At 41.6% G+C, this 24,379-nt stretch overlaps 1 protein-coding gene across 1 annotated transcript in view; it reads left to right on the top strand.

Annotated features, from left to right (window-relative positions):
* Positions 1 to 24,158, top strand: part of RNF150 (ring finger protein 150) — a 122,247-nt gene extending 98,089 nt beyond the window's left edge. Inside the window, exon 7 of the mRNA XM_065634075.1 lies at positions 16,275 to 24,158. Coding sequence (XP_065490147.1) covers positions 16,275 to 16,393 — 119 coding nt within the window. The 3' untranslated portion in view covers positions 16,394 to 24,158. The remainder of the gene's footprint in view (positions 1 to 16,274) is intronic.
* Positions 24,159 to 24,379: the final 221 nt, after the last annotated feature.

The following is a 24,379-nucleotide window of genomic DNA, read 5'->3' as shown; positions in this document are numbered from 1 at the left end:
GAAGACTGAGCAACAGCCCTCTAGCTGGGCAGGCAGACGAAAGGCAGGATTCCAGGGTCAGTCCTGCTGGTTGCTGCCATTATTCTGAGAAGAGAAGAGAAGAGAAGAGAAGAGAAGAGAAGAGAAGAGAAGAGAAGAGAAGAGAAGAGAAGAGAAGGCAAGGCTCTGGGGGGATCTTATAGCAGCCTTCCAGTACCTAAAGGGGACCTACAAGAAAGCTGGAGAGGGACTTTTTACAAGGGCATGTAGTGATAGGACAAGGGGTAATGGCTTTAAACTGAAGGAGGGTAGGTTTGGGTTAGATAAATATGACAAACCTTGCTTCAGATTTTGCCCCGTGTGCATGGGATAGTGAATTCAACTGAGATGTTGCTAAACTTTGTTACTTCTTCATAATTGCTTGTTGAAAAGGTAGTGGCACCAGCAAATTGTCTTTCTGTGCATGAAAAGCTATCAGTCTGTAACACTATGTCTCAGAGTAGGAGATTTTAGAAAAAATGACTCTCTGCCAGCCTGCTCTGGGAGATGTAAGGAAACAGTTTGGAAGAAAAGCTGTGATAGAAAGATAATATTTTCAGTTGTTGTCCCTTCAACAATGCCTTGTTAAGTTACTGTAATGGCTGCGTATTCCACAGAGTGGAAACCATTACTTTTGTTTGCAGTAGTTCATTCCTTCTCTCTCTTTTTTTTTTTTTTTTAAATAAATCCTCCAGGTTTTGTCTGATAATGACTGAAAGATGCAAGTCCACTTCCATTGTAAAAAACTGAAAATAGACTCTAAATTTATATTCAGACTCTGAAAGACCTCTTTGCAGACTGTATAAATGATATAATAATATGTCAATCTTTAATATTTTCTAAAAGCTCATGAGGTCAAAATATTGTTCTGGAACCACCCAGAAACCTTCTGGAAACCACCACTTTTCAATGAGAGGAGTTCAAATTGAAGAACTAGAACAGAAAAGGAAAGGCAGAAGGGGTTAAAACAAAACTTAATGTCATGGAATTTTGACACTAATTTTGCAGCAGTTTTCCCAAGGGAAATAATAACCAGTGCAAAAGCGTTTACATTTTTTGAAGTTATACAGTTGGTTTTCAGAGAGCTTTTGTTATTTTTACTTTTCCAGGTACATATTGGTGCATAGGGTAATACCTCTTTCTTCTACCTCTCTGAACTCAAAAAAAGGTGGAACAGGTGTATATATTCATTGAAAAGACTGAAACAGAAACAAAATGTGTTTTAATGCAGACAAACAGTGTTTGAAATTTACTCCGTTCCAATTTTAGATTCACTTGTGGAGTGTTAGAGAAGTCTTGATGGAAGTGGTGGTGTCCAGGTGACCTAATGAACATGTTTTCTATTAAATTCCAGCAGCAATTTGTTGAAACTTTAGTTGACCTTTCCCCTGAACTGGTCCAGGAGGAAACTCTGAAAATGGGTGTCTTGGTCTTTGTCATGTTCTTGTGAGTGTTTCAGCAAGAGTCCCTGTTAAAAGCAATGGCTTGGAGGTGGTTTTCTGATGCCAGAAGTTGTTCACGTGAAACTAGATTGTGACTGCAAGCTTATCTGAAAGGAAATGCTAGATTTACATGCCCTAAGACCAGTTTCTATTGATGTCCCTACTGGGTTGCCTACCAGCCGGTTCCAGGCCTTCCAGGGCACTTGGCCAGTGAGAAATTCTCCTGAGTCCTAGGACCAAGGTGCCCTTCAGGCACCTTAAGTGGCCTTTAGGTGAGGTTGAGTTCTGTCTTTTGTCTTAGTCTTGCTGCTTACTGTCCTGGTTGCCTCTCTGTGGGTTTTAATTGTCACATCGAACATTTTGTAAGCACATAAATGGAGCTCACCTTTTTGTGGCGTTACTTGTGTGACCCACGAGCAAGGAAGGCAAAAGGAACTAGTCAGATAAGCAGAGAGCATTCTTGCACCCTTGATTGAGGCTGGGGAGACAAAACCATTGGTTTCCCATCTCGGGTCGAGGAGTGAGGTCAAGTAAATCTGTGCTGTGTTCTTTTTTGCAAAGGCTCATTTTGGGCAGAAAGAGAGACGGGCAGGAAGGAGATGGGATCAGAGGAAGACTCATGTTAAATTAATTTAAAATCTTTAACTCAATGCTTGTTAGTTTGGTCTCAGTTTTTGTAAAGGCTGATTTTTTTTTTTTTCTTCTTTCATAAGGCATTTTTATAAATGTATTTTCATTCAAGATTCTAATGTAGCAGGCCTGGCCTGGCAGATCAAAGATTTATATTTTTAATGGGAAAACCAAAAATGTCAAGCTATTGCAGCATTGTCAAAGAAATGTTCCAATTAAATGGAAATTGGCATCAGTTGATTTAAAATTTCTCAACATTACAAGAGAAACTGTTGACCTTTTTCTTCATGAATGCTTTTCTGAATTGTTGTTCTGTACTCGTGTTTCTCTGTGAATGTGCATTAATACACACAACCTAGCTTGTTAGAATTTTATCTCATGTACTAGCCCTTCTGCAAGAAACAATACTACTTTGGACATTTCTGTTCCAAATAGGCAGTGGTTCTGTGTATCTCCTAGTCATATTTTAATCCTCATTTCATGTGCTTGTGATGAGTTTTAAATGTGTTTATTTTTCTTTCCTGTAGAATGCTTTTGGTTACATCAAAAATGTTGTTAAATCCTTTAAGCAAACTTTGAAGGCAAACTAAAGGAGATCCAAAGGGCATTTAAGAGGTTTTACTTTACCAAAAAGTTTTAATACAGTCTCTGGAGGGGGTGAAGAGTCTGATTTCTAAAGTAATGAAAAGAGCCACATTTCTCATAAAGCTAGCTATGCACAGACAGATTAAATCAGGTTTTTTGCTCAAGTTTGCAGGCAGTCCTGGCGAATGTTCCTGCTGGGAACTATGGGCTGTTTCCGGCTGGATAGCCCTGCTTCGCTCTTCCTGCTAGTACTGAATCAGTCACACAAGATTCACAGATTATACCAGCACTGACCGTGTCACGTCCCACCTGCCAATCCATAGATGTCGGCAGCAGTTTGAGTCACTTCACACCCTGTGCAAAATGCCGACCCACAGCGTGGCGCAACGTTCTGCTTACGGTTGCCCCATGGCACACAAGGACCTTCCTGGTACACAGACCATCCAAATAATAGTGGGAAGCTCTCATTTTAGGAAGAAGTCTTGAGTACAGAAGTTCACATTTTGGTGAGGAGATTGCTGTTTGTGGCCCTGGTCAGATTCAGTTCTCAACCAGAGAATCAGCCACAACCGTAGGTAGAAAATCTTACTGCTGGTGAAAATATTGAGTAGGCTGCAGGGCAAGATCAGAACTGGAATAATTTCTGTTCCAAACTGCATAATTACACTGGAATGTAAAACATGTTGCAATGTTTGATAGCCATGTGAGGTTTAAGAGAAAGTTGTGTTAGCAGCTGAACTCATCTGTCATTGTAGAATGTAAGAAAAAAAAAATCTCTGTAGGTTGCTGCTGCATGAAGGGCTCTTTTGAAAACCAGGTATTATAGGTTTTAACTGACATCTGTATGCAGTTCTGCACTGGCAAAGAGATGAACTAAGTAGCTGGAGAGCTTGTGGAGTGAATGACGCTAATTGCTAGCAAATCTGAAACGGATTATATGGTGCAGCCACTACAATAGTGGAGAGTAGACTCAACTACCCAGGACATCCCTTCCAGTGCATGTCTCCTCTCTAACTGAAGGGAAATACTCCACATGTTAAAGAAATTGTTCTGAGTCTATTTTGAAGTGCTGTTTCAGCACTGTGCACTGTTTCTTGCTATTGTTTTAAAATAACATCATCACTTATATTCCAGAGAAGATGAAAAATCTGAAAACAGTGAAGCATTTCAGGTTACATATTTTAAAGAAGACATTTATGGTAGCTCCAGCAGTTGGTAGTGAGTCATCTTAACTGTTTGCCAGTGCTCAGCGAAGGACAGAACTGTCCTTTCTATGTCTATATGAGGGAGTACCAGACACAAGTACCTAACAAGAATGCATCTGTACACAGGGCACCAGAAATTAAGTGTACACTGTTTTCAATTAGGGTAGAATTTCCTTATGTAAAGATTCTGCAAAACTGGATATTAAAGAAAGCTTCCTTGCAGAATTTTTAAATTATCCTAGGAGCCTTGAAAGAGAAGTGTATGAATACTGAAAGAAGCCTGTAGGAAGGAGATTCAAATTAGTAGAATATGTTACTTTGAAAGTGTCTAGAATTTATTTTAAAAAAAAAAACAAACCCAAACTTACTGCATCTCTGATGAAATTAAGGGGTGACACTTTAGCTTGTCATGATATTTTTCTTCATTGCTGATGCACATGTAACTGGCTGAAATTGTTTCTTGTGTATGGAAAACTGGATGTTCTTATTTTAATTCATCATTCTATTAATTCTTAAATGTTTTGTGTAGGCATAAAAAATGCCTGGCTAACCGATTCAACCATCCCCTCCGTGTATTCAGAAAAATGTCTATTTACCTATGTGCCCATCTTAGCACAGCAGAAATAGTATAGCTATAGGGTATGGCTGTGGTCACCTGTTCAGGCTCTTACTTTGTTCCAATATGTGCATCAAACCTGTCTGGAGAATATTGTGCTGTTGCTGATGCCACATCATCAAGAACAACTCATTTTCCAGTACCTGGTGGAGTCTGTGAGACTGAAAATCATGTGCTTTGCTTTAAACAAGGGATTTCTTCCAGAGTCACGGAGACACTGTACAGTTGAGACTCCATGATTCTCCTTTTTTTTTTTTTTTAACTTGAGATTTTTCTACAGCTGAGTTACACTTAAATCAATATTCATCTTTGAAGTACAGTAAGTAGATAGCTATGGCCTATGGCAAAGTATATAATTAAGCTGTCCAATTTAGATCAGTTAGACAGTCCTGTAAAGTTCAAGAACTCTTTTTTTCCCCAGGTTGTTGTGCTCTCTCTATCGTGTATTCCCTGTTTTTACAGACTTGTGACAATTGATCCTTAACCTAACCAGTGTCAAATGTCCCCCAGGTTTTTTGGGGGGCATGTACCTGACAGTCCTTAGGAACATGAGCATGTGACAGGAGACTAGAGATGGTCAAATCCTGCAAGTCCACATCTGGCTGATGGAAGGCAAGACACTGATTTCACTGCGGGGTGTCAGAGGGAGGGAAAAAAACACTGACACACCATGTTATGGTCTCTGTACATGTCTGTTGTTTGTGAGCAGCCCTTGGGTGGCACGGAGGCTGCTGAAGCCGTGTGGATGGATGACCACCGAATGCTGCGCTAATGTGCTCAGCCTTGGCAGGCACGGCGGTCCCACAGCTGTGCCCTGCTTCAGGCATCGGGGTGGCTCCTGCAACAGAGCCAGGCCCCTTCTCAGGCACGTTGTTTCCTTATACTGAGCAAAACAGATGACTGTTTTCCCCGTAACGTAAAAGTTACGCTGTTAAAAGTTGTATTTTGCTAGTGACAGCGGTAAAAATGACATATCCGATAGGCGAGTTCCTCTCCCGCAGTGAGATTTTTCTCCTTTAGCTTCATTGTGGTCTGCATGGTTTTTATATCTAATGAGGAGACATCCCTGGGTGAAATTTTTATTATAAACATTTCTCATGGAGTGAAATTTCAGCCAAGCATCACCATCACCAACGTGCATGATGAAGAAGAAATTTGTAGCAACATGCACCAAATTCAAGAGCTCAGGAAGGGCTGGGCTAATGACTTGCCCCTTTATCCTGGAAATGTCCTGGAGATCCCTGGTGGAGCCCAGTGTTAGCAGCATTGGAAAGGAAGGCAGGACTGTGTGTGAGCAAGAGGGAGAGAAGATACACATGAACTTTATTTAAGTAATTCCACCACTGTTGAGCTTTTCAGCCACCTCCTTGTGCATTTTCTCATTAAATCCTCTAATATATGCACAGGCATTTTTGTGGTCTCTTTGCACCTTGTAACTCCTCTCCAAAGTTCAGTGTATGATTCCTCAGGTCCATGCTTTGCTGGTGACCTGGGTTTTTTGAGAGCTTATGTAGTAAAAGGTATTAAAGAGGCAGATTTGAAAATTGTGCACATGCTGCAATGACAGCCAAACTCAGCCAGACTACCGTGAGCTTTTCCAACCCCCTCATTCAAAATTAACAGGAGTTGTCTTTAAAGCAAGCTGTTGTTTTCTGTTACAGCTGTGTTCATACTTGTAATTGAGGAAGCAATTCATAGTGATTAGGCAGAAACGGGTCTCTTTTCTGCTTGTCACAGCAGCCTATGTTTCACAACAAGTTCTCGGGATTAATTGCCCCCGTTCAGATTTTCACTGGCCAGTAGCCACCTGGCCAGTAGCTGAAGCAGGAGTAAGGAGCTTCTAACATCTTTGAAGAAAAGCTGCAGTAATCTGAGATCTCTTACAGCAGCCTTGCTCTGCAGGACCACTTTCCTGCCCTAGTCTCATTGTATGCCCTCGGTGGGTTGCTCTTCCACACACCAAACACCCCATCTTGCATTCCCCCGAGTGCCAGAAGTGGCATTCCCGCTTCCCAGGAGGGCTGTAGTCCTGGGTGCCTTTGCAGGATCCAACCATGCTGAAGCCATTGGGCAGAGATTGTAGTAATGGGCTACAATTTCCAGCCAGCAGACCCTGCTGAGCCTCCGCCACCACGCAGCCACAGGTGCTCTGGGATGGGCTGTTCCATTGCCGCAGTGGGAAGGAGGACGCCTGTGGGTTGAGCATCCCTTTTGTCACTCCTCCTGGCCAAGAGCAGGGTGCAAAGCAGAGCTGCTCTGCACGGGGGGTCAGCAGGGATCTGCAGTTTTGAAAAGGAGTGATCTCAGGTGGCTTTGTGCAGCTGCTCCTGCCATGGAGCCCCCCACAGAGGAGTCAGGGCTCTGCAACATGATCAAACCAGAGAAAAAGGTTTTGGAAACCACTAGCTTATGTTGAGCCTTCCGATTTAGTATTGTGTGGTGTTGGCCAGTAAATCTCTAAATCACTCTATGAAAGGATGTTTCTTCCTTGTGTTCCTTAAGAACAGAACAGAAGTTTCTCTTACCATTAGACTCTCACTCGTTCCATCTAGTGCATTATGTGTCTGAGTCAGGCTGTAATTTCCTTCTCCTTTCAGGCTTGCAGGAAGCAGAGCACACTGCTGACATGGGTTTTTAAAATATAAATAAGAAAGCTCAGTCACAATAGCAGTCAACAGTATAGCCCATGGAAACTGCGATGCAGACGGCTAAATTGTGTGATTATTCTTCTTGGATGTAAAAGTGTACTATGACAGCCTGCTAATAGGCCATAGAGCTTATAACCCATGCTAGGACATACAGTATTTAACTCTACTTTTGTCACATACCTGCTATCCCTTCAGATTTCTAAATTGCTGGCAGTGTGATTAAAGATGTTTCCTCACTGTTCAAAGGGCGTATGTCTGTTCACACTTTGGTGACTGGAGGAATCCTTGCACTATCCCTTTACACACCACTAACATGACGAAGCATGATTATTTTTAATGTTATCACTTATTGCTATTTGTTTTGCAGCAACACCAAGGAGCCCTGGTCATTTAGCAGCTGTTAAGAGAACCAAATTTAAGAAGTAGTCCCCATGCCACACCTGACATTTCAGATGTATAACATCACGGTACCCCAGCGACAGCTTGCAGTACTTGCCTTGTGACCAAGACAGCTCATTCAGCTGCTAACCTAGCAAAATAAATGTCTCTAAGGTAGTTTGCAGACTTTTTTTTTTTTTAAAGTTAAATCAACTTCCTGGCCACTCAAAGCAATGGCAGAGCTGACTCAGGATGGGTGGCAGGAAGGTGAGCGAGGGCAGGGGAGTTGGACTTCCACTGCTTGGCTCTGTCATGCTGCTGGTACACAGATCTATACTTCAGCTAGGTCAGAAACTTAGTCTGCATACGGACAAGTTAAATGGAAGAATAATAGAAATGATCAGAGAATAATACCTGCACGTGAAGTGTTTGTAGCAGTGCTTGGGACTGCTCGGTAAGAGTGAGTTTAGTTCAGTCCGGGCCTAAGAGACTTTTTTGTGAGTGAATTTGGTGAAGAGTTGAACTAGACTTTTGTTTAACATGATATGGAAAACTTAATGTTTCTTAGGATTCTTAGAGTGGTATAGGAAATGGCAGGATGTTACCAAAAGCAGCAAAATTCTTTCTGAATTAAAGATCTTCGACTACTAAATATATTACCAAAGGTAACTAAGGTACTTCAGAATCAAAACTGTCATGTAGTTACCATTCTGCACTTCAGTATTTTTGAATCTTTTCCCTTTTTATGGGAGATCTTATTTTCTGATTCTCAGTCGAATACATGAATAATTTTGTATGTTCTAAATAGCAATCATTTCTAACAGGCTGTACATTGAATGAAATGCATTCAGATTTATTTCTGGAACTTCCTATGGGCATCAGAAGAACCTGCTGTCCTGACCAGAGGTGCATCCAACGCAGTATTTTGGTTCTGAGGATGGCCGCTGGTGAAGGGTACGAATGGCGTGCAGCGGCATCCTGCTGTCCTTGTCCCCTTCCAGGTAGTGGGAGAGCTTGGAGGGAGAAAGGAAAAGCAGCTTTGCGAAGGTTTAAGAGGCTGGATGCTCTGTTGTGAAGGAAGTAGGATGGTTCTTGTCTGGCAATCAAACAAGGGCAGAGTGTGGGCCTGAAAAATGTGGTCACTCAAAGATGGAAGAAAATACATTTTAGTGAGTAAGACCAGATGTGCAGATAAACTGTGAAGGACCTTGAATATGGGTATTAGCTGATATGAGAGCATAGAGTCAGTGCAAGAGACCTCAGGGTGATGACTCCGTTGACTGACTGTTCAGGTAACCTTTCTGATCGTATTTTGACTGAGTTTCCAATACGCAAGAGGAAAGACTAATCACGGGAAGAGAAAATTATATAGCAGTATCTAGGCCACAGAAGTCGTTTCCCTGCTGGTCTTGGGGCAGGAACATGATAAGCACGATCCATAAAAGTAAGGAGAAAGAGGAAAATATACTGAAAGCAAAAGTACTAGGTTTCCTTGTGTTATACTTGGCAGAGGCATGTTCATTGTGTGGCAGGGAGGGTTGGCAGCTCCCGCTAAGACAGCCGATTGAGAGTTCCCAAAATGTCAGCCAGGCTCTCGTAGAGAGAAGACAGATCTCCAGAGTGTTGACTCCTAAAAATGAAGTTCATATATGCTGCGAATTTCAAAAGCCTTGTATGCTGATTCATGGACAAAATCTCAAGGAGCTAGTGTATGCTCATTAAAGATAGATATACATATACATATACATATAAAATTTTTTAAAAAGCTTTGCTTTTCCAGACAATCAGGTCCAACTGTCTCCATGCAATAACATCTGGTATGTGTTCTTCCCTTTTTGCTCAGCTTTCTGCAAATGTTTTTGCTATCAGCTCCATGTGTTTTATATCATATATCCTTATTTGGACAGATTATTTTTTCAGAGCATTTGAGTGCCGGTACTTTCTATGCCGTTTATGAAAATTAGTCTATTGGTCTTGCCAGAACACAAAATGTCTTCTTAGGTAAATGGTATTAAAGTTTATTGCTTAAGTACAACATGTTCCAAATTTAGGCTTCAGAAAATTGATCTTATTGCTAATAATTTCCCTTTCATTTTTGGATGCTTGACTTGAGATACTGGGATATGATTTCCAGAAGTGCTGAGTACTTACAGCTGTCACTGAAGTTAGTAGAAGATATACTTGGGGCATACAATGTGCAGGTCAATGCTGTAACTGAAAAATCAGGTTTACAGTGTCTTAACCGGGCACGCAGAATCAGTTAATGCCTGGAAGAGTCGTGACTCTCCATCTCGGTAGCTCGTGTCTAGAATGATGATGACGATGTTACCCCCTGGTACTGCAAGATGTTTGAAGACAGGGAACTATGTCTTTGGCTGTTTTCCATAAAGAGATGCTATATATTCTCCCATAATATGTATCCTAAAGAAAGATTAAGGGAAGTTTGTTGCCTTTTCACTCAGTAAGAAGAAAAAAACAAGTTTGCTTTGGGACAGACTCTAGTGTTCTATGTCATATCCAGGCCCATCTATCAAGTCTCTCAACCGCTTATGGGTTTGATGCAGACAAACACATTTTTGAAATGTTATCTTGAATTAGTCTTGGCAGGTCATGGCGTTTGGTTCTTTCTCATGTGCTAATGTTTGGGTATTCTTTGCCATGTGTTTCAGATGTCATCTGCCTTATCCTCTGGATTAAGCCCTGTTGCCTTTAGTATATTCACAGAGCTCTGGGTTGTTATTTATGGAAAATACTCTTAGCCTTTTCTTCCAAAAGCAGTTACCATGCTCAAGTACTTTTTCCCCTTGCTGCTTAGCAAAGTCTCTCTGATGCTAAGGAATAACAATAAAATATTTCCCCAGTACTTTGTTCTCAATTGCAGCCAGCCAGACTTCTTCACCCATTTTATTAGCCTCTGTGTACAAAAGGACTGTTAGCAACAGGTTTTTCATAACTCTTCCTCCTCAAACATATTCCCACTGCTTCTTTTGCATTAGAGATTTTGTAGGCATTTTTTTTCCCATGTGTTTTATCTCAGTTGTTTTGTTAGTGTAGCTGCGTCCTGTTCTGAAGCATTATGATTATCAAAATAATGTGGAAGGAATTTAAGACTTACTTATAAAATGATCCCGTAACAAGTACTGGATGATTAATTTGAGAATAATTTTAAGAACCAGTAGGTTTTTTTAAAGAGGAGTGTCTTACCGATAAAATAAAATTGATTGGTGCTGTTGTGGAGGGAGTTGCCATCTGAGGTACACACTTCATAGGACCGTGCTCCTCCTTTTAGACTCCAGGCAGCAAAGTGATGCTGTGGCAATGCTGCAATGTGAGGGAGCAATAAACACTCTAGTGGTAAAGTGCATTCTTTGGCAGACAAAGAAAAACAGAGGGCTCTAGCAACGTCTCTCTCTACCTCTCATAAATCAAATGTGATGAGAAATGTTCTGGTTGTTCTAATACTGGAAGAAAAATCTGAATAACACTGCTTGCCTTGGCAGTTTGCTGTGGCTTTGTACTGACCAGAATCTGTTTTGATAAAGGTCCCACATCAATGCCTCTAATGACCCTGGGTATATTTTCTTCCTCAGAGCTCCAGGAGATGGTCACATATCTGGTTTCTTCTGGAGCAAAATGCTTCTAGACAAATCTGACTGGGGGCAATATTTGTTTAGTAGAAGTGAGCCCCAGACCAGAATAATGTTCATGCTAATACATACATTTTAGATATTTATGTAGATCTGAGGGCATACCCTTCACCAGGGATTTCATGTTTTGGCTTAGCTCCATCTTCAGAAGATGAAGAATTCTGAAATAGGGCATATTTCACAGTAGTGAAAATGTGAAATGAATAATGAAATCAAGTTTGAATTTTGCTGTATATTTATTGTCAAAATGAGGTTTTAGACAGCGTCCCATTGTCTGCTGTACGGTTTCTGCCAGCTAAGGATGGGATAATAACTGATAAATTTTTCAAACCATTTAATTAGATGAAGAAATCAATAATTATTCATTTCTCCTCAAAGCTTGGCATCTACCATCAAGAATGGAAGATCTGTGTAGAACAAGACCTGTTTCTTCTGCTAAATGCTCAACTTTATAGCTAGGCAAATAGGTTACACCTAAGTCAGTAGCCCAGTAGCAACTTTTTCTTACCCTCTGATTCCTGTGACCACCATGAGATGAAGAAAACCATTAGCAGCTGCACCACTCTGTGCAACCATTCAATTGTGTGTGGAGCAAGACCGAGTACGCTGAATTAGTTCACAGACCATTGATAATAAGTGAGAGAAGGGAGACCGACTTCCAGCTGAAGAGTTCATTGCTGTGGCCCATGTTTTTAATCCACAAGAACAGGAGATTGCTGGCTTTAGTTACGCTTCCAGTAGGTGAATTACACACTTGTTGGCAGCTCTCATTCAACTTGTAAAAATCAATACTTCCCTGCCTACTCACAAATGGGTATAATCATGAAGACCTACCCGAAGGTCCCAAGAAGGTAAAAAGTCTATTGTCTTAGGCAAACCTTATTCAATGCTGAGAAGCTTTTGCTGTATAATATTTTAGTGTATTCTTATTTTTCTGCTGATTCCCTGGATGCAAATTGATCGTGGACCTTTTAGCCCAATCATCAGGTTCTGCAGCTTTTCCAGCTCTGTGAGCTTGAAGGAAATCTCAGGCTCTGGGCCAAGCAGGAGCAATTTTAGGAGAGCCCCATGGCACAGCCCATGTCCAAGCGCAGTGACGGACGTGGCCTCCATGGGAGGAGCACAGAGTGAGCAGGAGTGGGGCCTCTGCGAGTGCAAAACCCACCGCAGTTACATCAGTTTGTTCCTCATCCTTGAGTGGGTCGTGACAAGTATATCTCCATTTGTGCTCTTGCCTGCATGCTTACCTACACATGGCAGATTAGTGTTTCTGTAAATGCACTTTTTCACTCACTTTTGAATGCTTAGATCCCTTCCAAGACTCTTGCAAACAGTATCTAATTCCCAGAAACCCATTGTCTGACCTTTTCCTTTTGGAATATTTATTAGCGTACAACAGCTACAGTCTTCCTCAAAGTGTTGTGAGTAGCAGCAGCAGTAGATAACTATTACTAATATGCGGTCTTACCGTTTTTAAAACACCAGAGTAATTAACTATTTTAATCCTTTGCACTTATACTCAAATATAAACACCACTTAATGAACTTTGCAACAAGGCTGTACCACTATTATGTAGGGCAGTTCCATATCTACCTAGTGATATTCTTACTGCATTAACATAATTAAAATGAGAGTAATATTGCCTAGAGAAGGAGTTTGTTTTATTGCACCCTCCCAAACGAATGTGTGTCAGGGAATATGAGTGGAAAAAGTCTGTCTGGAAGTAGGCAGCGTGCCGGGGTGTATTGCATTTCGCTGACATGAGAGGAATGTGTCAGTGAGGTCTACGGTTGCCTGCTGTAGACACCAGCACTCGCGCTGAAAAGCAGCTTGGGATGTGCCTTTTGCTTCATTAAGCAAAAGGCTTTCATGCCTGTGGCATGAAATGCTATAGAACATGGTGGCAGTATTAGAGTGTGTGCTGTTAGACAGGATTGCCAATCTCAAACATCTAAAATCACAAGTCAGATATTCCAAAATAAGATCTGTCTAAAAATTAGAGATCTTTTAAAAAACTCTTTATTTCTTTTTACTTCTTAAGATTCATTCATTTTTAAGTGAAAGCTGAGATCTTCACTGAAAGTTGAGATCCTCACCTGACTTCAGGGCTTTAAGAAAAACACCAGATGTCTCAAAACTTTCAAAAAGCTTGTTGAAGTTCTTGAGAGTGAGTCAGGCATCTTCTGAAGAAGCTGTGTGATTGTATAAGCTTTGTAATTGTAAAGAGGATCTAAAAACCAGGGATGCAAAATGCAGGATGAGCTCCTGGCACTTGCAGTTTGGTTGAGGTTTGTTTACCTTTAACAAATGTCACTAACTGTGCTGGCTCACGTTATTGAGCAGCCAGCCAAAAAAAAATAAAATAAACAAAACTCGCACAGTCTAGAAAGGCTGTGTTGTGTGGGGGAGCCGCGGTGAGGTCATTTGTAGCCCTTGCAGCCGGATCGGCACCCAGAGCCACCGACAGCTGATCCCCGTCTGCTGTAACTTCTGCAGCCTTCCCGAGTTTCGTCCTGTGCATGGTCGGGGTCGGTAGCAGGACTCCTGTGTGCAAGAGCAAGCACGTAACGCTGAGGGATGCCTTAATTTCCTTGTGTTGTCTGCATCTTCCAAAGAAACGTCAGTGCTGACCCCATCCGTGAAAGAGAAGATGTAAGGGACGGTGGTGTCTTGAGTTTTTCTCCCTGCTCTGCTGAAGCAGCAAGCTGTAGCTTTAGGATTTTGAACCTCTGTGCTCTTAGCAAGCAGGGAAGGTGGAGCAGTCACATTTCTAGGCACTTTTGCAGCACTGGAAAAGCAATGCCAGGGCATGGGCATTTTTAGGATCCTTTGTTCGTTGTTCTTACTGACCTGCACTTCAGTCCCAAAGAAGGCGACCTATAAAGCCCATAGTTTGGAAAGATTAAGATCGGAGAATTTGAGTATTATATAGAATTTTTAATGTAAATCTCAAGTTTGCTGTTTTGGAAAGTGGGTGCTCCTGTACGTAGACAGGTTAGACAGCTGGTAGGTGCGCTGTAAACCTGTTTCTGTTCTACCTGCGTGTCTTGAACTCAGTTGAGATATTTTTCTCTGCTGTGCAGCCCTGGAAGAAACAACGATCTTGAAATAACATTTCAGCACCAGAAACACTTCTCATTTGACACTCTGACATCAGGTGTCGGCAGCTCATCCTGGCTCTTCAGCATGCATGTGGCTGTCGCCACTGGAGCCGTTCTGTCCTGCACAGCCAGCTCCGGTGAAAATCACCTTTCTCTCAGGAGAAACACGGGTATACCTCTGGAACTCCGTCATGTAAATGTAAACTTGCTCTTAGGTCAATGTTTAGACCATCACTGTCATTCTTTTTAAGAATTCTGTTAGTTATAGAGGAATGATAAATAATCCAGTGGTCTGGAACCACAGCGTTCTGGCTCGGAGAGCTGTTACCACTACAGATGATGCTTTAGGGCTTGGGGTACATGTGTTGCACTTTGGTACTCTTGGATCTAGCAGTTTACCTAATATGTAATCATGTAATTGAAGCCCACTGAAGTCTGCATGAGATATCCCTCTGTTGGTAAGTACTTCCTCCACCTCCAGGGGAAACATTTATAGTCAGAAGCAATGCCTTGAAATGTTTTACTACTGTCATATTGATAGGGAAAAAATACACAGATATAAAGAGGTTGTGTGCATTAATTATTTATCTTGCAATCAGGAAAGTATAAAAATAATCCAGGGTGAAAATTCAGAAGGGTTGTAAAGGAAAGCACTGGCTTTTTCAGTTTGACTAATGCAGGTTCCACTGAAGCTTTCTCCACAGAACATGAGGTCTAATCCCAGCACAAGTAAATACCTGTTTTTTCTCTAAAACAGATTTAAAAATCATGCAGTTCTTGAGAGGAGACTAATTGTGCTCAGTTAGATACAACTGAATAATTAAACTGTGAGGACTTATTATTTTCCTGGCTCCTTTGTAATGTTTCTTATTTATTAATTCTTAAATATTCAACTTTTAGACTTTTTAGCATCAATCAAGCTCTGCTTCTATTGTCTGAAAAATAAAATATGTAAAGGAAAAACTGCCACACATTTAAACACTTGTATTGTTACAATAGAAATATCGTCATTGTAATTAAACCACTGGAAAATATGAACCATCAACTTTTCCTCTCAGGGACTGGGCCACCTATGGGATTGTTGCGCCTTTGAAAAATCTCCCCAGAGATCCAGTGTGCTTTGCTTCTCCTGATTGTTCTTGAAGTAAAATTAGCTTTTAGTCCATTAAAATCTGTTGGCTTTATGTGTAGTAAGTGCTATGGAATCAAAACAAAAATAAGTTACTCCTCCTGTGCTTTTAGTTTTGATGGGATTTTCAGTTTGGCAAAAGTCAATAATCTGACTCTTACTGTATTTGGGATCCTGCTTGGATTAAGGTAGATCCCTTCAGCCTGGATCAGGAACCTGACAGGTATCTTCAGAGGAAAGGGTGAATAGAAAAGAAGCTTGAAAAGGATGAGAGAAGGTACCTGAGAAGGCAGGTAGCCTGGTCCTGCGTCCTGGGCAGAACTAACAACACCCATGTTGCTCCTTCCAGACATTAGCCAAGAGCCCTCTTAAAAGTCTCCACTGACAGAGATTCTGTCACCTAATGAGGGCTTGGGCAGATATTTTCCCTGTTAGAAATATTTCTTGATGGCAAACCCACTCCACCATGTGCCTGTGACTTTGTCCTTAACTTGCTGCCTGTGGTGGAGAGTGTAGGATGATGCCAAGTTGGAGAAGTGAAAAGGGACAGGGAGGGAAGTGCCCCCAGGCAGTGGGAGAAAGCTCATGGAGATGAAAGGCCTGAACGGAGGGAGGATGAGGAGGAGAAGAAAGTGCTACTCATCCAGGTTCCTCGTTATCATGTTTCTTGCTACTGGTGGCTTGAACTTTCTGATGATTTTGAAGTGCTTTAAGTAGATACTGAATAAGAGTAAAGTTTGAAATCTAAGCACGACCTCAGTGGTGGAGAAACCCGGATCTACCTTTGAGTCCCGTCTGCAGAACTAAAAAACAGTAATATGCTGACAGAGTAATATGACCATAATGCCCTTTTCTTCTCTTTTCTACCCCCACAGATGAACAGGAGCCAGCAGTCAGCAGTGATTCAGATATTTCATTGATTATGGCAATGGAGGTTGGACTGTCCGATGTGGAGCTTTCCACTGATCAAGACTGTGAAGAGGTGAAGTCTTGAAATACAAACAGAGATCTGTCACTAAACTACGGGGGGGTCACAGGGAGAGACTGAATCAGCTTTCTAGGATTTGGACCAGTCATGCACACGCCTCCAGAGCACTGTCACCCCTGTACACTCCATTCTGGGATGGTCACGAAAAGCAATAGCAACAGTTGTGTCTGCCTGGATGCGGTTTCATCATCTGCATACGTTCATTTTGTTCACATGGGAGATGGATGCTTCCAGGTAACCCACGTGCTTGAGAGCAGTCATGTAACTCTTCAGTGGCTCGTAAATACGCAACTGAAATGACGGCTTAAGTGTTTTCTACACTTGTTCAATCGGATTTTTGTTTCCTTTTTTTTTTTTGAGAAGATATATGTTTGTTATGTTTGTTTGTTTGTTTATAATTTGTTATGGATGGACACTCTGGTTTTGTTGACTGACCCCAGCTTTTTCAGGAGTTCAATCCAGAAATCTGAATTCTCATTCACTGGTCACTTCATGATGTGACTCCAGGATTTATCATTGCCTTGTTGTTTCTCCGTGAAGTACACATGGCTTCAGAAGGATGGCGCAACGGCACCCTGCATTAATGCGAAGCCTGCTTTAATTAAGTGGGAGCCTTGGAAATGGTAGCCCTTTGTTTGTAAGAGCGCTCTGAATTAAGAGATTGCTAAGATTTGGGTTAAAACTGTGTTATGTTGGATTTTACTTAAAGCTCAGTTCTAGCCAAGTATCGTACAGTGTGAAGGAGAGAAAGAAAAGCTTAGAGCTTCACTCCGTCCTTGTAGTCTTTTGCTATATTTTTTGCTATTAGCAGTTGCCAGTACATTAACAGCCTTCCTTCAAGTCACAATTCAGTAGCTGGAAAAGAAGATCTAGTATAACATCATGTCTTTTCTTAATTTTACAGACCAAAATCTGACCAGTAGGCTAAAGGAGTATCTCAGAGGTTTCCAGAGGCTGCTCGTTAACAGCTGTGCATTACGCGGGTTCCAAGAATGTTCTCAGAAAGGGTCTGGAGATGCTGTTGTCAGTGTCAGAAATTGCTAATGAAGCAGGAGGCAGCTGGTTAAAATGTTTACTTCCTCTTTTGTTTTGGTTTTGTTCTTAATGTGTTTCACTTATTTTTCGATGGCAGTTTTTGCCTCCTTGTCAAACACGAGAGTTCAGGTGGTTCTACATTGTGGCAAGCATAATGGAATACTTGCAATTTGTATATAAAGAGATCTACCAAAATATTTGGGGCAGGAAGATTTGGAAATAAACACAAGTAGCATAAATCAAAACACCTAAATAATAATGACCTGTGATTATTATTTAGTTTACCCTGAACTGTGCTTTCCAGAGAAAAGGTTATCATTACTTGTTTGTCTTAAGATTTCATTTTTCAGGCAAGATACTCAACTGTGAAGAAGCATTTTTATCTTACTGTTATAAAAGAGTAAATGGTTTCTGTTGACAGTCAGGTGATTTGAATCACATTACTGCATCCTGAGTAAGTCCATAGACTCAACAACTCACATTGAAATTTCACGGAGAGGTCAAACATTTGGACTTGATGGTGTCACAGCAGCATCTCAAAATGCAACTATTAGGGTTCTTGCTGCATTTAATCTCCTTGTGGATTTACTTGTTAGCTGTGGAAACCAAGTGCCAGCCAAAATTTGGTTTGTGAGGTCTTATTTGGAAACAAATGTGTTTAGAATTGTCCCTAAACTTTTGGGCAACTTGCTGCTTAAATACAGGAAGAAGGAAAAATTATACTCCATTCTTTTCAGTTCAGTTAGAACTTCATTTGGTTTATAGTTGAATTTTTTTTGTGTTCTTAGTCCCTAAATTGCAGGGTAACTTTGAGGCAAAGGAGCCCAGCCTAATAATCCTTCAAAACCACGATGATCCGGAAATGCGCCGTTACATTTTATAAGCCATTCGACAGGACGTCTTCTTTCAATTAAAGAGATGCAGGCAGCTGGAAACCTGCTTGGTTTAAAAAGGAAGTTAGAGATCTTTCTGGAGGGCGCAGCTAGGTCAGTGTTGCTGATATTGGTGGTTCTGTAATTGTATTTTCCTTGTTCTTTATGTCTTCTCTATTCCTTACTGCTATGGGAAAGGCCCACAGTGTCAAGAGAAGCAATGCTGAAATTCAGCCCCACACAAGAGAGTTTGCACGAGGCATCACATCAGTTCCTCTTTGGCTCTGGAAATAATGCTGAAATGGGATTTAAGTGGTGCTTACACCAGATACTGGCCCTTCGCACAGGAATGAGATTTCATCTCACGCGACCGCAGGGGAAAGAGCAAAGCTGGTTATACACAGTCAGGTGTTCCTACGGAAAGTACACACACGGGAATGGTTTCTTCTCTAGCGCTGGAACCCAGGTGCTGCATGTCACAGGAACACCATGATCATGATATCTGAGTTGTCAGTGATCTTTAACATCTGCCCATGGCAGCCCAGCACACAGACAGAATAAAAAAAAAAAACACCAAACTCCTGGCCGAACTGTTTGGTTTTCAGAAGAGCAGTCACAAAGTCTTCATTTTATTTCACAAACTTAATTAAGTTAATCTCAATGGATAGATTGGCCAATTATCTGTTGCCATAGCAGAGCCACCCGCAGCACAGCAGAGCAAGGGAGGTCTGTGGAAAAGCAAAGCAGGAGGTGAGACTCCCAGCTGGGTCTGAACTGGGTATTTTGCCCAGAAAAATCCTTAAAGGGAGCTGTGCTTAAAGCAGCATCACATGGGTGGTAACTGAGACCCTACCCATATTACTGGGAGCTGGGGAAGGATTTTGGACAGGGATCACACTGTGCATGCTCTTTTCCTAAGTATCCCATAGCAGATGTGGTCTCTTTGGGTCCACAGCTGGCCACTGGGGGAGGCAGGGTGCTAGGCTGGGTGAAATTTTTTTTTTTTAATATCACCATATTGTGGTATTTCAAAAGAAGCATCCTAGCAAATCTGGATCAGGAGTCTTTCTGCTTTTGATTTCCCGATGCTACCTGCAGTTTCGCTCAGGAAATATGTTTTTCCATCCCCGTCCTCAGGTTTTCTACAGCCCTGAGCACTGTTAAGCGATAACGAGTGCAAAGCCAGGTTACACATCACTGAAGCCAGAGCTTAGGAAAGCACTTCCATCCCTCTTCAGAAAAGCACTTTTAACTAGTTTTGGACTTGTAGCAAAATCATGTTATTTTCAACAGGTCTTCTATGAGCATAATTAAGCTGCTGTGTCAAATGGAAATGTTTTCCTGAATCAGGACCTGGCTGGCAATATTCCTTATATGTGTAACCTGTGAAACGCCTTGGGAATTTGAGTTGCTTCATAAATGTTAAGGCCCCCAGAGGCATGTTTGTAACACGTATGAAAGCTTTAATTCTGCAGATCTGCATGCCCATGCACAATTTTGCTTATGTGAGTCTCTCCACTGAGATTCCTCACAGGGTAAAGTTAAACCTCCTGATTTGCAGCTTTGGGCAAAATTAATCCCATCCTGAGTGTTGTGCGATTCCTCAGTACTGCTGCCCACTAAGCTTGGGCTCCAACATTAACTATGTGGGATTCAGATGCCAGGGACACAGCACTGCCTGTTCAGAAGGGAAAGCAGCCTTTAGCATGCAGCCAGGGGGAAAAAAAAAAAAAAAAAAAGGAATCCTCTGGTGCCCTCTGATGAACAAATGCTCATGCACATAATTCTGCAGGTTTGTGCCGTGACTGCCCACCCTCGGCGCGGTGGCTTTGCTGCAGCTCCGGCTCTCTGAGAAAGGCCCTCTTGTCACGCAGCTGTTCCTATGTCTCTCCAAGCTCTTCCAGTTCTGTCATCTGAGGCTCTTTTCTTTTCTGTCAGCGAGTAGTAGGTGGTAGAAGCGTTCGCTCATCTTCACTCAGGCTGGCTTGCAGGATGAAACTTGGACGGACAGAGGCTGTGCTCTGAGTTTCGTTTGACTTTCACGGGTTTTACTAAACTGCCTTCCCAAGGGTCTGTTCAAGAGTTAGGACGCATAAAAAGTTACATGGGCTTGAATTCTGCACTCACAAATGACCTAATGCGCACGTGCAGACGTGCAAGGCACCGACTCTGCATCTCTTCCCCATGGCTCACTCATTCTGATGGGGATATCTATCTGGCGCTTGCTGAGGGTTTGAGTTTTTTTGCTTTTCTGACCGCTTTAGAGCCTCAAAACTAGGGTCAGGACAATCGTAGCACTACAGTTTGTTCTTTAAGCATTCTATAGAATTAAATTGCTGAGTGTGCATATAAAATTATACTGATATGACTATAGAAACTGTATTGTAGTAAAACGAGAAGCAGCTGCCATTATTGCATCTTTTTTTATATGAGGGAGATTGTGGCACTGAAGAAAATGGCTTTATAGAGGCTATTTGAAAAAAAATATTGAAATCATATATGGTAAGAGGTCCCTCAGATCTCACTGCTTTAACAACCCCTGGATCAGATCAGAGGAAGACATTGCAAGAAGGTCAGTACTTTGTCTCTTATTGAATGACATGTTTATAATTTGTTCTCATTTTGTTAACAGAATGAACCCAAGCACCAGAGACAGATCCAGCTCTGAATTTAATCTTTCTCAAAGAATATGCATTTTGTGATCCAAAGTTTTTGTTGTCAAACCCGTTAACCTACACTCTTTTCCTCCTTGCTAAATAAAAAGAAATGCTTCTTCAATTTGAAAAATGTCTAGCTCAGAAGACCTTTGCATATGGATGGGTTGCCCTGGCAAGTATCTGCAGATCACTTAACACATCTATGTACTTTTAGGCATCAATTTAACATCAGATTTTCCATAAATTGTGTTTTATTTGCCATTCTTGTTAAACCTGGAGTGCAGTCGTTGTATAGATTTTCCAGAGTTTTGCCTTACAAATTTTCTCCTTTGAATATATGCCACAGCCCTTTGAGCATATTCTGTAATTAAAAGGCAAAGATCGGGGTACAAGTCTTTATATACAGTCTCTGGACTGCAAGTCCTTGTTGTGACAGTTGGCCTGTACTGAAATAAGGATACGGGTTGTGCCTGAAAGTGGGAAACGCCTTTCAGCCCAGGCAGCTGGGAATCTCCCAGGCTTTGTTTAGAAGAGGCTCATGCCTTTATGGTCTCTGTCCATAGAAAAGCTCATGACTAAGCATATAGTTTGAAATAAGACCAGAATAGGAATTTATTATTGGAAAACCAATAGTCATTTATTGATTTCTATTTGTTAGCGATAATGGATTTTTTTTAACCCATCGTTCTTGCAGATCCCTGTTGTAGGCCCAAAGTTACCAGTCTGCTAGGAATATGGGCCAGGACAAGCTGACAGTCTAAAGAGAAGAGGGAGGGCTTTGTTTGCTGTTGGGGTGCATCCATTTTGCAGGACTGAAATGGCAGAGAAATCCAGCCTGTTCCTTCCCAGCCCCTCTCACAAATGTTTGCTCTAGTGGGAGCGTTTGCTGCAGGGGAAGGAAATCATGGGATAAAACTAGTGCTGTGCCGCTTCCTCTCTCGTATTTTGTGCTACCTGTGTCTCTGGTAGCAGGCTGGGCTGCTCTGCTTCTGTACAGGGCAAAAGGAGCCAGCCTAAGCTCAGCTTAAGGGCTTAATGAAAGATAGGCTCAGGGTTTTCAGCAGATTCTGGGTAGTGAAGCTTCTTCTTATGCTGACTGAGAATTGCTGCTTCAGTGAAGAACACTGAGCGTTGACTCATTTGTTTTATAGATGCAAAATGTGTGAGCGTATACGGGGCAACCAGCGTGACAGAAATGAGTCGGCTTGGTTAACGCAAGCGGTGAAAAACAACATACCGAAATACTTTAGGGGCGAGGGGAAAAGAGGGTGGAGGTGCTGTTTTAGCAGACCTTTTAAAAAGGGACAATAGATCCAACACAAGCACTTCTTTTATTTTACCAAGCTATTACCTGAACGAATTGATAGTTTCGCAGTTGAAAGAGGAACGCCAGATGGACTTTTAAGTCTGGATTTGTTTGCGTCGCAAATGGCAGCTGCGGGCTGGGCAGAAGGCTGTCCTCTGCACCCGCGTGGCTCCCTTCCTCAGCTTTGGTGCTTCTTTTTCAAGGGAAAAAAAAACCTTCTGAGCATGAGCTGTGTTTCAAAGGGAGAAACAGAGACAAAAGATGAATGATGTTGTGGATTTTGAATGAAAAGCCAAAAGATGAATTTTCCATCTGAAATTAATCTTGCCTCTCTCAACTATTTTAATTGTGAATTGATGGAAGTTATTTCTTTCTGGAGTGAATGCAAAAAAAAAAGAGAGATAAACGAAAGAAATAGCATTTTCCCTTTTTTGTTTATTTCCTGATTCTTCAGTCCTGTGTAGCATTAAAAACAGTAGCAAGATCAAGATGCTTGTTTGCTCTGAATGTATACAGTTATTTCAGATGTCAAATATCTAAATGTTTTTGTATGTGTATGTAATACCATCCTCACTTCTTGTTTCATGTTAGGAACCTGAAATGACTGTACCATTTTATAATTAGAAATATAAAGAGGGGATGGTAGGAGGGTCTATTATTTTTATAGCAAGATGTTCCTTGTATTTAGTGAACATTTAAAATGGTTTTGTACTTGTCAAAATATACATTCCATCCATTTCTAGAAGAGAATTATTTTTATTTAGAGTAGTTTATAAGCAAATCAAAAAAATGTGGCGTCCCATTTGTACGCAGTTCCTGAACAGAGCGAAGTATCCTGGTTTCCATTGATGGCTCCAAAGCTTTTTCCAGCCGTGTCTCTTCTCACACGCTGCAGAGCCCTACCAGCAAATGCCGATGTTAAAAAGGGAAGAAAAATCCCCAACAAAATAACTACCATATGGATCGGCGCACAGCTTACCAAAATAGCTGCCAGTTAGGAGACAATGGTCTGTCCCAGTGAAATTCTCCAAGGTAATCAATCAGTCCTGCTGTGGATTTACTGGGAGGTCCTCAGCCCTGGCCCTGCCAGCCCTGGCAAGCTGGGGGTGACAGGGTTGTCACACAAGCGCACACTCACACATTGCGTCTCTGGTTGCGCTGCGGGTCCCTCGGGATGGAGACGGATTTTTGACTGAAGCTGTGTTGCTGGTACCGCAGGCTCACCACGCTGTGTTTCTATTGACTGTGGAAATAACCCTTCATCTCCATGTCAAAGAAAAGTTCCTTTCTCCAGACAGATACGCTTTGGTTTGTGAAACAGCCAGTGAAAGACCACGACAAAATCACGCAGTGGCATTTGCGTAGGTGGTTCTTTTTCTTGTGGTTAGCTTTTGGGTTTTTTTCCCCTGCTCCCTGTGACTTGCTGCCAAAACCGTGCAGTAGCAGTTTGTGAAGCGAGCCTTTTTTCTAGCATTACTTTCTGTACAGTATTGCAAATATACTTTAACTCTTTGCTGATATTTTATAACGTATACATCTTCCCTTCCAATGCACTTTATCTCTCTTGAAAAATGTGGGAGTCAGAGAACTACCATCTTAAAGGGATTTGCCTGAAATCATGAGGCACACACTTTTTTTTTTTTTCCTTCTTGCTTTGTTATATACTGTAAATGCTAAAGAGCATGGACAGTGACTCAGCTGGGGGAAGTACCGAAATGTTGAGGCTAATATTTGGAAGCATTATTCAGTAGTACAACACGGCTATTTTTGTTATATAGAGGATTATAATGTAAATAAGTGAGACTGTGTTATTATGTACTAGTAAAATATTGCAACTCTCAAAGTTAAGATGGTGAATTCCAAGGAATTTTATTGCAAGTTTTTTAATAAAACAAATCTGATTACTGTGTCATACGTGTTTTCTAACAAGACTATATAAAACTGGCATTTCCTGATGTGTGAAAGTTGCTGATTGTTCCTTCCTGGACTCAGCCACTGCAGATTTTGGCATTCATAGGGGGCAGGAGCGATAGCAGGCAGGGACCCGAGCGGCAGCCTGGCCTCTGCACTAGTTACTGCTCTGATCCTCCTTGTCCTTCAGCTTCTCTTGATCAGAAACCAG

The sequence above is a fragment of the Caloenas nicobarica genome, chromosome 4, assembly GCF_036013445.1.
Source record: "Caloenas nicobarica isolate bCalNic1 chromosome 4, bCalNic1.hap1, whole genome shotgun sequence".
NCBI classification, from domain to species: Eukaryota; Metazoa; Chordata; class Aves; order Columbiformes; family Columbidae; genus Caloenas; species Caloenas nicobarica.
This window is presented reverse-complemented; position numbering and strand designations above follow the sequence as displayed.